Source organism: Natrix helvetica, assembly GCF_964273705.1.
Source record: "Natrix helvetica genome assembly, chromosome: Z".
Lineage (NCBI taxonomy): Eukaryota > Metazoa > Chordata > Lepidosauria > Squamata > Natricidae > Natrix > Natrix helvetica.
Genome location: NC_138554.1, coordinates 120,261,825 through 120,277,692, shown reverse-complemented (window position 1 = coordinate 120,277,692; position 15,868 = coordinate 120,261,825). Strand labels below are relative to the sequence as shown.

Genomic DNA, 15,868 nt, shown 5'->3' with positions numbered 1-15,868 from the left:
AAAGAATAATTAATTAAAATGAAACAATTTGGTAACTTTACTATTCTACAATTTATGTCTATATTAATTATTTACCTTTCAAGCCATTCTTTTGGCTTTTCCCACTGTGAAACTTCTGTTCGGCAGTTGTAGTAATATTTTTTGCCAGAAGAACTAATGTGCTCAGACCAGTCATCTGCAGAATCATAAGACTAAAAAAAATTGCAATTAACCTGATGGATTTCAGAAATATCAACTTCTCAGTTTTGAACATTAACACACATTTCATTGAAAATATTCCTTTCAGAAAAATATCAGTGAAGCACAAAGCAGGAGCTGTGGTGGCAGTGGTTAGAGTGAAGCATTGCAGATTCTTCGCGTGCTGGCCAGCTGAGTTCACCTTTTTAAAAGCTATTTTTCGCCTTCCCCAGGCTCCAGAGGCTTTATAGGAGCCTGGGGAGGGTGAAAAGAGCCTCTCCCCCCCCCCCCCCGGAGGCTTCAGGGACCGTCGGGAGGCTTTCCTGAAGCCTTCGGAGCGCTTAAAACCACCCTCCAAGCAACCCGGAAGTCACTTCCGGTTTGCTTGGAGGGTGGTTTTAAGCGTTCCGAAGGCTTCAGGGAAGCCTCCGGACGGTCCCTGAAGCCTCCGGAAGGCCTCCGGGGGGATGGGGGAGGCTCTTTTCGCCCTCCCCAGGCTCCTATTAAGCCTCTGGAGCCTTGGGAGGGCGAAAAAGGCATGTAAAAATGGGGGGGGTCGCGCGTTGTGCATGCATGCGCACTGGAGGGTTGCGCGTTGCATTATGGGTGCGGCACACCCGCACACTACCCCCCTGCGTTCCCCCCACTTGTGGCACGCGAGCCAAAAAAGGTTCGCCATCGCTGTTATAGGATCATTTCTAATAGATCTCAGATAGAGTCGCTTTGGGTATTTGGATCTTCCTGTATGGGTAATCTTCCATTTGTTGGTCTTGAATGAAGAGGCACAGCCTTAGACAGACCCAAATAATGCACTGGGCCTGAGACAGACCCAGTGTACGGTTTGGGACTCACAGTTCCTGCTCAAAGAACAGGCAGCAGCTGTGGCTAGGAGGGCCTTCGCATACTTGCAGGTTATATACCAGTTGTACTCATTTCCTAGACTTTGCGGGGGGGGGGGCTTCTCATTGTCACTCATGCCCTCATTACTTCTTACCTAAATTACTGTAATGTACTCTGCTATTCAATCTCAGTGCTTCTGGGTAAAATTAGATGTTATCTTTAAAGCACTGCCTGGCTTAGTCCTGGTTACTTGAGGAATTGTCTTTCACAAATTATTTTACCTGTACAATTCAATCAGACAGGATGGATATGCTTCAGATTCCATTGGTCAAAGAATGTCAGTTTGCAGGGCCTAAAAGCCTTTTCTGCCTTAGAATCCAGCTCTAAAGATCAGGATAGCCCTGACAATTCTGGGTTTTCATAAGACCTGAAGACTTGTTTCTGTACCCAGGCCTGAGGTGCTGAAGATGTGCAAGGACTAGGTTCTTGGTTGGCTAGTAATTTCAGTTGATGCTGCTGCTGCTATGTTTTTTGTAATGTTTATATTTTTTTTATTTTCACTTATTGAGATGGGTAGTCATATATAAAATGGGCAGGTGGGTGGATAAGCAGATTAATTTAGAAATCTTAACTGGTTTAACAACATAACTCAACAACTTTTAAATGGTAACAGAGAATTTAGTTTCATTTTAAAAATTAAACTAGTGCTGATACAATGACATCCAAACTGCTATTTTTAAACTTTGCATGTGTTTTGAACTGAAATATGAATTTATCTAGAACTTAAATTACTTAGAACATAGTGCCATATTTTTCAGACTATAAGATGCACTGGAGTATAAGATGCACCAAGATTTTGAAGAGGTAATTTTTTTTAAAAAAAGTTTTTGCCCTCCCCACCCCCTAAAAGCACTCTGCAGACCTCCCAAACCCCCTGCCCGCTCTGTTTCTTGTGAAAAACAGGACATGCAGAGAGTTTGGGAGGCCTGCAAAGTGCTCCTGGGGACTGGGGAGGACAAAAACGTGACACGTATGGGGTTTGGAAGGCGAAACACGGGTCGAGCCATGCAGTTTGGGAGGCCTGCAGATTGTTCCTAGAGGCTTGGGAGGGCAACATCATCCCCATTTTTGTGAAAAACAAAACATTTCACTCGCAAATCCTCTGCGCGTCCATTTTTGTGAAAAATGGGATGTGCGGGGTAGTCGGGAGGTCAAATATGCAGTACTCAGTGTATACAATTTTCACTCTCTTTTTGGGGGGAGGGGAGTGCATCTTATACACTGAAAAATACGGTGTAGTTATTTTGCTTGTTTGATTTCTATTTACTGTAATTATCAAGAATTTCTTGAAAAGGGAAGCAAACTGTATGAAAAATGTAATAAAACTTGACTGGGAAAATTCAATATAAGTACTTACTGCATCAGATGTTTTGCTTGGATTATTGCTAGGATTAGATGAATGTGAATTTGAGCTATGAAGAGCACTGTGGTTATGAGAGTTTTCTTGTGGAGAATAACTGGTCCCTAGAAAACAATGATTTATGTTATTTCCCAATTATTTCAACATTTATTCAACATTTTACATTTTAATTTACCTTGGTGCAGAACCATCATCTCTTTCATACACACACAGATACACAGTTACGTACATACATACACACATTTTGTTCTGTACTAATGCCACTGCAAAAAATGTCTTCTAATATTTTCTAAAGAAAAAAGTTTTGCAATTGAAATATAAAATAAACAATAAAATATTATGCATGTAAAAATCGTTAATAAAACTTCCTCAGAAAAACGTTCAATCAGAACAGAATTTAAAATTTCCACAACTAGATTTAAACAAGCATTCTAAGAGTACTTGAAAAATATGTTTAAGTACCAATATAAAAAACCATGAAATTCACAACGAAAGATTCTACCATCCTACAATTTATCCATATACTCATCCATCCATTCTTGCTAACAATACTTCCCACAGCCCTCAACAGGCAGTCCAGGAAGATACCATGTTCAATGGTATTAGTAACTGCACAACGGATCAATTAAGATTAAGAGGAGACTATTCCGCCCATGCCAAGTCGGAGGACAGTAATCCACTAGTAACCAATGCCATTTCATCCTATGTGGTTTTAATTTAAAACTTGACTGGTAGAGATATAGATAATCTGTATGTTCTGGCAGTCTCTGAAATACCGGTCACTTAATGAATGATTGAGGTTACAACAGATACTCAAAAAGTACTTCCAACCTAGTCCTGAAGTTACCGTATTTTTGGACTATAAGATGCTGCGGACTGTAAGACACACGTTAGCTTTAGAGGAGGAAAACAAGAAGAAAAAAAATCTGCCTCTGCCTCCGCAGCCCATTTGCCATGGCTGCGGCCCGTTTGTTGCCATTAACCGTGAATGGGCAGCAGCAGCAATCACTACTGCCTACAACTGCTGATCACCACACTAACCCCCCTCTCTCCTGCCACAATATTCGCTCTATAAGAAGCAGACATTTCCAGCCACTTTGGGGGGGGGGTGTCTTATAGCCCGAAAAATACAGAATGTCCACTGCAACACCATTGCAGTGGTTTTCCCTTCTGACTGATCACAGAGATGCTGCAGCACTTCCACACCTATCCCTAACCCCCCAGGTGTCCACATGCAATGGGCCTACTTTGTCTCCCCACTGGGTTCCACATATTCCTCTCCACCCTTGGTCATTGATTGCTCACTTACTTTTTGAAGGTCTTCAGAAATCAGGTTGGACTAGGGAAGGAGGGCAGACCACTCTAGTAATGGCCAGATGGCACCCACAAGTGAATGTCTTTTTCTGAATGAAAAATAACTCTGGAGGATATCTTTTTCCTTTCCTGGCTAGATGACAAAGAATCTAATGAGAATTTCCTACTGTCTAGTGAGGAAGGAAAAACTGGCCTGATTTCTTCTCACTTCTAGCACTTGCTTTAATTCTACCAGCATTAACAAAGCTCTCGGTTTTCCTTTTTTTACTAGACATAATGGAGCGATCCACCCTCCTTCCCTACCCTGACTCCTGAGCTCTGAAAACCTTGAAAAGGTAAGTGTGGTATTGTGGCCGGTGGGGTAGGATAAAGGCCCAAAGGACTATGTGGCCCCCCAAGTGGCAGAAAGCAGAGCATGGGGTATCTCAGAGGGTGGAAGACGCCTTGGGAGGACCAATTCAGGTAGGCTTGTACCTGCACTTAACTCCCCAGTGTCTCCCCATTCGAGGCGCCTCATACGCCACTTAATGATCTGCATGCTCATTTAATGAATGTGTTGTTGTCAGCAGGGATGGAGGCGGTTTACTTAATGGTCCTCCCAATTATTAGGCTCTGTTACAGTCATAACTCAAGGACTACCTGCATTCCCATAAAAGGAAAGGTTGGAGAAATAAGTTATTAAAATTTTACGGATGCAGAGAAAGTTTCTTTAAGAGGGAACACAACTATCTATTTTAAAACTGTTTTATCCTTCAGAAAAGCAGTGACAATTTTATTGATCCAAAAAGTCATAATGTGCCTGGCTCCTCAATGCGTTGGAAAGGACGTTGGTTCATGACAAGTTGTAGAGCTTTTCTACAGAAAATCCTCTCCATTTCCTTGGTCAAAATAACTTCAAAAGTCTTGCTTACTTCATGTTTTCTAGCTAGTTGGCAGTCTTTCCATGATAAATGAAAAATGCTTTAGCCACCAAGATAACCATATAATTTATACAATGGTCACCAGAATGTTTAACAATATAGGAAGTTTGGAGATAGGTAAATTACATATTATTCTTTTGCTCCACTGACATTCCCAACAATCTATAACCTGGATGGCGAACCACAGGTGGCACGCGGAGCCATTTGTCAGAGGACAGGAGGCGTTGCCCAAGGAATTTGAGGCAGGTTGAAAGTAATTGAAATATGGAGGGTGGAAGCATGGTTAGGAAGGCTTTCAGCCTTTTTAAAGCCATTTTCCACCCTCCCCAGGCTCCAGAGGCTTTATAGGAGCCTGGGGAGGGCGAAAAGAGCCTCCCCCCATCCAGAGACCTGAAGCCTCCGGAGCACAAAAAACGACCCTATGGGCAAACCGAAAGTTCGGGAACGGACTTCCGGTTAGCTTGTAGGGTCATTTTAAGTCCTCTGGAGGTGTCAGGGACCTTCAGGAGGCTTCCCCGAAGCCTCCAGAGGACTAAAAATAACCCTATGAGCAAACCGGATGTCACTTCCGGTTTGCTCGTAGGGTCGGTTTAAGCCCTCCAGAGGCTTCAGGGACCTTCAGGAGGGTTCCCTGAAGCCTCCGAAGGACTAAAACGACCTTGCTTGTAGGATCGGTTTAAGCCTCTGAAGGCTTCAGGGAAGCCTCCTGAAGGTCCCTGATACCTCCAGAGGGCTTAAAATGTGCAGTGTGTGTGTGTGTGTTGCGTGTTGCATTATGAGTGCGGCACGCCCACGCATGACCCCCCTGCGCTTCTCCCCCTTATGGCACGCGAGCCAAAAAAGGTTCGCCATTGCTGATCTATAGAATGGGTATTAAACTTACCACATCACATTGCCTTGATGGGATGTTTTGCAACATTTACCCCATTTGCAGAGCTGAGTTGGGCATGGCCTGCACATGATCCATCTGGCTCACAGGCCGCCAGTTTGACCTCTGATCTATAAAATGCTATAACTACATCCAGGTCTTAATTGAAGAAAAATGCTGAGCTTTTAAGTTTAGCTTTTTTAATAACATAGAACCAAGCAATTTGGTGTTTTTTTTAAACTTTAAGGCAGGTACTTCCTAACCATGCTTCCACCCTCCATATTTCAATTACTTTCAACCTGCCTCAAATTCCTTGTTTCCCTCATCAGAGATCTTAAAATAGGAGTTGATATCAGTTCAAGCTCAATTCTAATGCAGTATCAACTTTATTTTCTTTACATATTTTCAGACATCTGTTTATCTAATTAGAATTTTCTACACATTCATTCTGCCCCAATTTAGCTTTGGAACATTCAATACTGAATTTGTTAAGACAGAGTAGATGTTTTCATTTAGATATGTTATAAATATAAGTTGCTCATTTTAAAAAAAATATTGTTTTTTTAAAATATTTGACGTGTATCTCATGCAAGACTTCAGAATTTGTTTATTGAAAGAATAGTGGGGAAAGTACAGTTTGTTTACACAGGTGCTCTTCTGGAATATTATCAGTAGCTGGATTGCAGTAAAGAGAAAGCCTTGACTTGAATAGTGAATTTACTTGAAAGGTCTTGGATGTTCTAGTGGCAGTGTTTACAACCTGGAAAAACGGCGCAATATGAAGAAGAGGAGGAAATAGCTTTGCAAAAAATTATCCTAGAAATTCAAAAAGTCCTAATAAGCACAGAAAGAATTGAAAAGAATCTGGGGATTATAGAACAAAGAACAGAAGGAATGGAGCGAAGAGTTGAGGATATTGATGAAACAATGATGAAACTTGAAGATAGAGTCAAAAAATTGCAGAGAAATATGAACAAAGTGACAAGAAAATTGTTGATACTGACAGCAAACCGAGAGTGGAGGGAAACGATACGTATGGAATACTGAAAGGAGAGGTAGACGAGCTGGATCTCTATCTCATGCTTCAAAACAGATGAAGAAAGGGGAGATAATTTGGCATAAACAGTGAGAGTATCTTTGGCAGAAGCACCAGTGATAACCAAAGGCAAGCTGATGAAAGGATGAGATGGAGGGTTTCGAGTCTTTACAAAATATGCAATGAACAACAAGTTGCCAAGAGAAGTTCACATAAGGCTTATCAAGAAAACACCTAGAATACAGATTTTACAAATGGCAAGAGATATTGGACTGCACTATTACTGGAAGGATACAGGATGATGAAATGAAATGTCACAATAAAATTAAGTTAAACTTAGTTAAACTTTAAGTATTATGTAGAAGACAAAGTAATAATAGTTATAGTCAAATAAATGATCAATAATGATAACAATGCATTTATATATACTAGATTGATATATGGAATTTTATATAAGCTGTAAATAAGGACCATGGAGATGGTGTGGAAAAGCCTTTTTTAATAAAAGATAAACAATTCTATATAGAATAGAATACAAAGATGTAACACCATTGGATGAGTCCAGGATGATGTAATGAAATGCCATAATATAAATGTACTTTAAATTTAGTATGCTTCACATAAAAAGGATGTAATAATAGCTATATTCAATGAATTAATAATCATAATAATATATATATGTATACATATATATTAGATTGCTGATATGAGCAATGGAATGTGCAAAAATGAGTACGTTGACATATGAGTTAGAGAACAAGAAGATAAACAATTTTATAGGGCATGGGATCTATTTAATTAGTGGTTAGATTAAGAAAAATAATATAGAATTGAAAATTTATTAGAGAATGTTACCAACACCAAAATAAGAGAATGGTTTAAAATAGGATATCAAAAAAATACTTATTATTGGATATGATGAAGATGATGTAACGAATAATTACAATATAAATGAACCCATATTTAGAATACCTTGTTTAAAATGAAGAAATAATAGTGACAGTCAAACAAATGAAGTACTATAATAATAATGTATACAAATATACTTGACTGACAATATATGACTATATAAAATTTAAGGGATGACTAATGGAAAGGATGCACAAAAACCTTATAACCAATTGACACACTGCACGGAATTGAAGATGTTTTTATGTTACGTGTTTTGTTTGTTTATGTTTGTTTTAAAAATTAAAAATATATATAATAAAAAGGGGGGGAAATGCCCCTAGGAAAAAAAAGAAAGAATCAAAACTCTGTACAATAACTAGCATTCCATGATAGGAAAAGCTGAAGAAAAAACTTCAAGATAGAAGTTGTGGAGGACCTGGTAGCCGCATGGAATAGTGCGACTGCCGGGGCCCTTGACCGGGTGGCGCCTCTGCAGCCTCTCCTGCGGCAACGAACCACCCTGCCTCCTTGGTTTACCGAGGAGCTAAGGGTGATGAAACGCCACAAGAGACGCCTAGAGAGTCGTTGGAGATCCTCCCGCTCCGAATTTGACCGAGCACAGGCACGAACCTACTTAAGGACGTACCTTGTGGCATTAAGAGCGGCCACACGTCACCATTGTGCCGCTCTTATTGCGTCTGCAGATAACCGCCCTGCTGCCCTGTTCCGGGTGACTCGCTCCCTCTTGTTTCAGAGGCCGCGGGAAGCCCCTTTACAGGGCAGAGCAGAGGAGTTTGGGGAATATCTGCAGGACAAAGTCGCTCAAATCCGGATGGGATGGATCCCTTTCAGTGGTCCAGTGGAGACGCCCGTGGCGAGTCTTGAGAGACCATTCTGGGAGGAGTTTGACTCGGTTGCCATCGAGGATTTGGACAAGTTACGTGGACGTCTGCGACCTACCACATGTTTATTGGACCCGTGCCCCTCCTGGCTTGTACTGGCATCCTGGGAGGTTACACGCGACTGGCTCCTGGGCCTAGTGAACGCTTCGTTGGGCGAGGGGTCTCTGCCGGCCACCTTCAAAGAGGCGGTTGTGAGACCCCTACTCAAGAAGCCTTCCCTGGACCCAACGGAGCTAGCTAATTATCGTCCAGTGTCCAACCTTCCCTTTTTAGCGAAGGTTGTAGAGAGGGTGGTGGCCCAACAGTTTCCACGTCACTTGGAGAATGATTATCTAGACCCGCGCCAGTCCGGCTTCCGACCCGGGCACAGCATGGAGACGGCCTTGGTCGCGTTGGTTGATTATCTCTGGAGGGCCAGAAATAGGGGTTGTTCCTCTGTCCTGGTCCTATTAGATCTCTCGGCGGCTTTCGATACCATCGACCATGGTATCCTGTTGCACCGGCTATGGGGGTTGGGAGTCAAGGGCACCGTTTTGCGGTGGTTCGGCTCCTACCTCTCCGGCCGGACGCAACGTGTGTTGGCAGGGGAGCAGAGATCGACCCTGAGCCCCCTCACTTGTGGGGTGCCACAGGGGTCGGTTCTCTCGCCACTCCTGTTCAACACATACATGAAACCGCTGGGCGAGATCATCCGTGGCTTTGGGGTGGGATACCATCTGTATGCTGATGACACTCAGCTGTACATCTCCACCCCGGACCACCCCAACGAGGCCGTCGAAATTATGTCCCGGTGCCTGGAAGCCGTACGGGTCTGGATGGATGACAACCGACTTAAACTCAACCCCTCCAAGACGGAGTTGCTGTGGCTTCCGGCCCCCCGGTTCAACCAGTTGCTTCCATCTCTGGCCATTGGGGGCGAGCAACTGGCCCCCATGGAACGGGCGCGCAATTTGGGCGTCCTCCTTGATGCCCGGCTGTCCATGGATGACCATGTAACAGCCGTGGCAAGGGGAGCGTTCCACCAGGTCCGCCTGTTGCGCCAATTGCGCCCCTTATTGGACCGGGATGCCTTGCACACAGTCACCCATGCGCTAGTGACGTCTCGCCTGGACTACTGCAATGCTCTCTACATGGGGCTTCCCTTGAGATGCACTCGGAGACTACAGTTGGTTCAGAATGCGGCCGCGCGGGTGATTATGGGGAGGACTAGGTTCTCCCATGTAACACCTCTCTTGCGCGAGCTGCACTGGCTTCCTGTGGTCTATCGGGTGCGTTTCAAGGTTTTGATTACGATCTTTAAAGCGCTCCATGGCATAGGACCTAGTTATTTGCGGGATCGCATCCTGCCCCATACATCCCTACGACCAATCCGCTCACACAGAGAGGGACTTCTCCGGGTGCCGTCCGCTAAACAGTGTCGGGGGGCGACACCCAGGAGCAGGGCCTTCTCTGTGATGGGCCCAGCCCTGTGGAATGACCTCCCCCTTGACATCAGGATTACTTCCAATCTCCGCTCCTTCCGTGTAAAGCTCAAGACCCACCTCTTTCAATTATCTGGCCTGGCTCAACCGTAGTTTATCCTCCTCCTGACAGTCCTTTTTAAATTGTATTTTATCATGGGATATTTTAATGGCTAATTTTAATTTTCTATTATTATTATTAATGTGATATATGTTTGATTACTACCTCCTCCATGTATGTATATGTATGTATATGTGTGGATCTGTATGTCTATATGTATGTATGTATATTTTTATTGTACGCCGCCCCGAGTCCCTTGCGGAGAAGGAGCAGCTAACAAATTAAAAATTTGAAATTTGAATTTGAGAAGGAAATCCCTAAACAAGAGAAAATGAAAACACAATTTAGACTATTCTAATGAAGAAAAAACAAAGAATGACAGAATCTACCAATGTGGTTTTACACAAAGATTATTGAGATCTTAAAACATAATCACTATTATACATAAACCACGAAGAAATACCGTGTTTTTCAGAGTATAAGACGCACCAAGGTTTTGAAGAGGCAATTCTTTTTTAAAAGTAGGTAGGTAGATAGAGGCATAGAGAGGGAGAGAGAGAGAGAGAGAAATACAGTAGGTAGGTAGGGAGCGAGAGAGAGTAGTTAAGTAGGTAGATAAAGGGATAGAGAAACAGCCCATTTTTTGTCTAAAAATTTCATGCATAGCCTTATGGAGGCTTATAGAGTGATGCTGGGGGCCAGTGGGGGGCAAACAACGGTCCTTTTTTTGCTCATTCTGACCTCCTCAACCCCCAGGAGCTCTCTGAAAACCTTCACAAGGATATGCACAGTCATTTTGGTGTAGGGAGCGGGACTTCAGGAGGCAAAAAATGCTGTATTCGATGTATAAGACGCATCCAGATTTTCAGCCTCTTTTTTGAGGAAAAAAAGGTGCGTCTTATACTCCAAAAATACGGTACTAAAGATATAAATGCACACATATACTAGTTTAATAATTATTACTACCTAGCAAAGGGAAGCAGGTACTGGGTAGAGAAGAAATGCTTAAACATTATATAAAGGCTTAAGATTAACCCATAAAAGGAAGGAACTCATGCCTCCCAAAGTTAACCATCAAAGGCATGTTCAAAAATGTCTGCAACCATCTACTTCTTTTTGATATTTATATTAATATCAGATATTCCTCTTTATAAAACTAATTAAGTGAACAAAAGGAACACCTCTCAGTGACATAAATGAAGGAATTATAACATAAAGTTCATAAAATCATTCAGAGAGATTGGGCTTTTGCATTTGTGTACAAATTGCCTCCTGCACTTCAACTGGTATAATCAATTTATATATAGTCAGCCTTTTGTTTGAGTTTCTTTCCTGTTATTATTTAGTTTTTATGGGAAGAAAGTGTTTTAAAATGGTTCTGTTTGTTTATTAATTACATTTTTTTGCCGCCCATGTAATTGCAAGGTAACTAGGCAGTATACTAATACAAGTAAAACTAGGTAATTAAATTAAATTAGATTAGATTGGTAGGTGATATATAGGTAAGTAGATAGGTAGGTAGTTAGATACTCACTCAGTCACACATACATACTGAAAGATGGGGAAGAAGGGAGCAGAATGTATTGTTACTAATTAATAAATCATCGCATGTATTACTTTCCCATTGAGGCCCCATTGGGGCAGTACCACACCTGGTGGTTGATTAACCTTAAGTCAACTGGCAGAGCCAGATCCTCAAGCTCTCATGGAAAGTCAGGAGAGTGGGAGCCCTTCTCACCTCAGGCAATAACGAACACCTTGCACCCAAAAATAAACCAGCAATTAGTGCAGTTTACAGAACATGTAACATAGGCCACTCAAAGGGTCCCAAAGACTGCTCACACCACTCTACTCTGCACTAGTTGAAGCTCCCAAATGCTCTTCAAAGCTAGCCTCATGAAGAGCATATTGCAGTACAAGTATGAGCCGACCAGGCCTTCAATGACTGAATCTAGGGACGTCTGATCCAGGAAAGGCCACAAGATATAACTCAAGGTTGTGCACAGACTCTCCTAGCCATGAATGCTATCTGCTCTTTGAGTAGGAGTGAGTCCAGAACAATCCACAAGTTATGGAGCAGGTCTGTCTAGAGCAGTGATGGCGAACCTTTTTTGGCTTGCATGCCACAAGTGGGGGGAGCGCAGGGGGGTTGAGTGCGGGCGTGCTGCACCCATAATGCAACACGCAACCCCCCCAGTGCGCATGCGTGCACAACGCGCAACCCTCCCCCCATTTTACATGCTTTTTTCGCCCTCCCCAGGCTCCAGGGGCTTTATAAGAGCCTGGGGAGGGCGAAAAGAGCTTCCCCCAACCCCCCAGAGGCTTCAGGGACCGTCCCTGAAGCCTTCGGAGCGCTTAAAACCACCCTCCGAGCAAACCAGAAGTGACCTCCGGGTTGCTCGGAGGGTGGTTTTAAGCGCTCCGAAGGCATCAGGGTTGCTCGGAGGGTGGTTTTAAGCACTCCGAAGGCGTCAGGGAAGCCTCCGGACGGTCCCTGAAGCCTTCGGAACGCTTAAAACGACCCTCCGAGCAACCCGGACGTCACTTCCTGTTTGCTCAGAGGGTGGTTTTAAGCGTTCCAAAGGCTTCAGGGACGGTCCCTGAAGCCTCTGGGGGGGGGGGGGGGAGGCTCTTTTAAAAATAGCTTTTAAAAAGGTGAACTCAGCTGGCCAGCAGCGCCTCGCGTGCTCTGACAAATGGCTCCGCGTGCCACTTGTGGCACACGTGCCATAGGTTCGCCATCACTGGTCTAGGGTAATGCTATCACTTCCAGAGTTAATATCAAAGATCATAAGCTCCATGCACTCAAAATTATTCAGTCTTGCCAGGGTTCAGCTAAAGGTTGCTGTCCCCTATCCAGATCTCTATGAACTCCAGGCACCACAAGAGGGCAGAGGCAGCATCACTTGGCTCACCAGGAGTTAAGATAAAAATTGAGTATAATCAGCATACAGATGATACCTAAACCCATGGTGATAGATTATCTCACCCAGAGGCTTCATATAGAGGATTAAAAGGAGTGGAGAGTGTGTAGGGTAGTCCTCCACTTACAGCACTTCATTTAACAACAGTTCAATGTTAAATGGCACTAAAAAATGACTTATGACCATTTTTCACTTACAACCATTGCAACATCTCCATGATCCGTAATCAAAATCCAGATGCTTGGCAACAGACTCCTATTTATCACTGTTACAGTGTACTGTGGGTCATGTGATAATCTTTTGTGCCCTTTTGACAAGCAAAGTCAGTGGGGAAGCCAGATTCTGTTACCAACTATATTACTAATTTAACATCTGCAGTGATTCACTTAAAAACTGTAGCAAATAAGGTTGTAAAATGGGTAGAACTCACTTAACAAATGCTTGTCTTAGCAACAAAAATTTTGGGATCAATTGTGCTCATAAATTGAGGACTACATGTACTAAGCCCTGCAGAATGCCACAAAACAGCAGTCATGGGCCTAGAATTCTTACTGCCTGTCAACACCAATTGGGGCCGGCCTTGAAGAAAAAGGTTAAACCAGAGCAAGACTGTGCCTCCCAACCTCAGAATCTGTAGTCAGCCCAAAAGAGTACTATGATCAGTGATATCAATAGCTGCTGAGAGAGCAAGGAGAGCAAGGATGGTTGGATACTGTTATACCACTCTCATCAAAGATCATCAAAAAGTGCAACCAATGTTGTTTCTCTCCCATAACCAGGCCAGAATCCTAATTGAAAGAGGTCCACATACTTTCCAGGTTCTTTAATCCAGAACTCTCTAAAGCAACCATCTTTCTACCACCAGGGAAGATGGAGAACTGGGCAAAAATGTCCAAATTTGAGGATGGGCAAGCAGCTAAAAACTTCCTCTCCTGCATTGAAGGATTTATCACTGAACCCACCTGCAGTGCTGGAGGCTTGCACTAACCATTAGAGACGAGGATCTAATTGGCAGTGATTGCACTGAGAGCATTGACCACTTCCTCAGGTCCAACAGGCTAGAACTGTTCCCAGATAACTGAGCAAGGCCTTTCCTAGGCATCTCACATGGTTGTGGCACCATACATGGATTACAACTGGGAACAAAACTGAGTAACTTTGCCCTGAGGTGCTGAACAAATTCCTCTGCACATCCCCCAAGATGATCACCTCAGCTCTCCTGTGTCTGTTTCATTACTCTTACTGCCAAAAGGGATGGTTAATAGTGCTTTAAGAAGCTGTGTCCAGTCAGTTTTCCTTTAACATTGCTCTAGATATCTCTTTAAGTCTTTTCAGAACTATTCTGTGAATCACAGGGAATATCAGGATGGTAGATCAAAAAAAGCTGTAAAGGCACAGTCCTGTCAAAAGCTTGAGCTGCCTTTTGATTCTAGGTCATTACCAAAGCTTCGGCAGGACCATACAGTAAACCCCCAGGATATCCCCCCAGTTCCCTCTAGAACCCATCTGGGTCCATCAGTCACCAGGGATGGACAGTTCGAATGGGACTGCCCCCCTAAGGGGGGTGGGGGTGGCATAAGAGAGTTTTAAAGCCCCTCTAAGGGGTGGGGTGGGGGTGGCATAAGAGAGTCTTAAGGACACCAGGGCATGATCTGACCATGACAGGGGAGATAATGTTAAATTCATCACCAGATCATGTTTCCTTTGCTATGACAAGAATATCAAGCCTGGTGATCGTCTGTTCCGAGTTCAGCCTGTGATGATTTGGGGTGGGCTCATGGCCACCATGGTGGTCATGAACTCCTGAGGCACTTTGAGACTGAACCCAGGAATGGCAGGTTGAAGTCCCCTAGGACAGCGATGGCGAACCTTTTTTGGCTCACGTGCCACAAGTGGGGGGAGCGCAGGGGGGTCGTGTGCGGGCGTGCCGCACCCATAATGCAACGCGCGACCCCCCATTTTTACATGCTTTTTTCTCCCTCCCCAGGCTCCAGAGGCTTTATAGGAGCCTGGGGAGGGCGAAAAGAGCCTCCCCCGCCCCCCCCCCGGAGGCTTCAGGGACCGTCCAGAGGCTTCCCTGAAGCCTTCGGAACGCTTAAAACGACTCTCCAAGCAACCCGGAAGTCACTTCCGGTTTGCTCAGAGGGTGGTTTTAAGCGCTCCGAAGGCGTCAGGGAAGCCTCCGGACGGTCCCTGAAGCCTCCATGGGGGGCAGGGGAGGCTCTTTTCGCCCTCCCCAGGCTCATATAAAGCCTCTGGAGCCTGGGGAAGGCGAAAAATAGCTTTTAAAAAGGTGAACTCAGCTGGCCAGTGCCTCGCGTGCCCTGACAAATGGCTCCGCGTGCCACTTGTGGCACGCGTGCCATAGGTTCGCCATCACTGCCCTAGGACCATAAGTCTGGGAAACTCCATGGCCAGTCCTGAGACAGCCTCGAGCACCTCAGGCAGGGAGATTGCTAAGGAGCAGAGAGGCTGGAAGACTAGCAATAATCCCACCTGGTCCCATGAGTCTAGCTTCAGAAACAAGGTCTCACAATTAGAGGCTTGGGGAACAAGACCCCTGAAGACAAAACAACTCTGATGACCACTACAATCCTACCTCCCCTGCCCTTAAAATCTCAGCTGGTGCCAATCCTAAACCCAGCTGGATACATCTCCAGAGGGTCACTGCCCCCTTGTGCTAGGTCTTAATGATGCATGCCAGGTTGGCTCGTTCCTCCTCAATAAGATCTTGAATAAGGAGAGCTATGCTATTAACTGAGCTGGCATTCAGCAGCAGCAGCCAAAGCTCTGAGCCACCATGAGTATGCTGTCCAGGGACTGGGAATATTATACATGTACTGGAAGTAGCTAACCATAATACATTTTTCTGAATCTTTCGGAGTTTTAAAGCTTATTAATATTACAATGCGGCTATTTGATATTATGTATCATGCATAGTATATATAAGAATTAATCATTTTATTTCTTCAAATTACTAAATGTAGTTCACTTACAATTGCTCTTATAGATTTTATTTTTATTTTTTTATTTTTTTAAGTTATTTATATAGTTT

At 43.9% G+C, this 15,868-nt stretch overlaps 1 protein-coding gene across 4 annotated transcripts in view; it reads right to left on the bottom strand.

Annotated features, from left to right (window-relative positions):
* Window positions 1-15,868, bottom strand: part of WAC (WW domain containing adaptor with coiled-coil) — a 70,908-nt gene that overhangs the window by 38,362 nt on the left and 16,678 nt on the right. For all 4 annotated transcript variants that reach the window (XM_081969894.1, XM_081969896.1, XM_081969895.1 and 1 more), the window contains exons 4-5: window positions 2,435-2,541; window positions 76-191 (exon numbers count right to left, since the gene is read on the bottom strand). In XM_081969894.1, coding sequence (XP_081826020.1) covers window positions 76-191; window positions 2,435-2,541 — 223 coding nt within the window. The remainder of the gene's footprint in view (window positions 1-75; window positions 192-2,434; window positions 2,542-15,868) is intronic.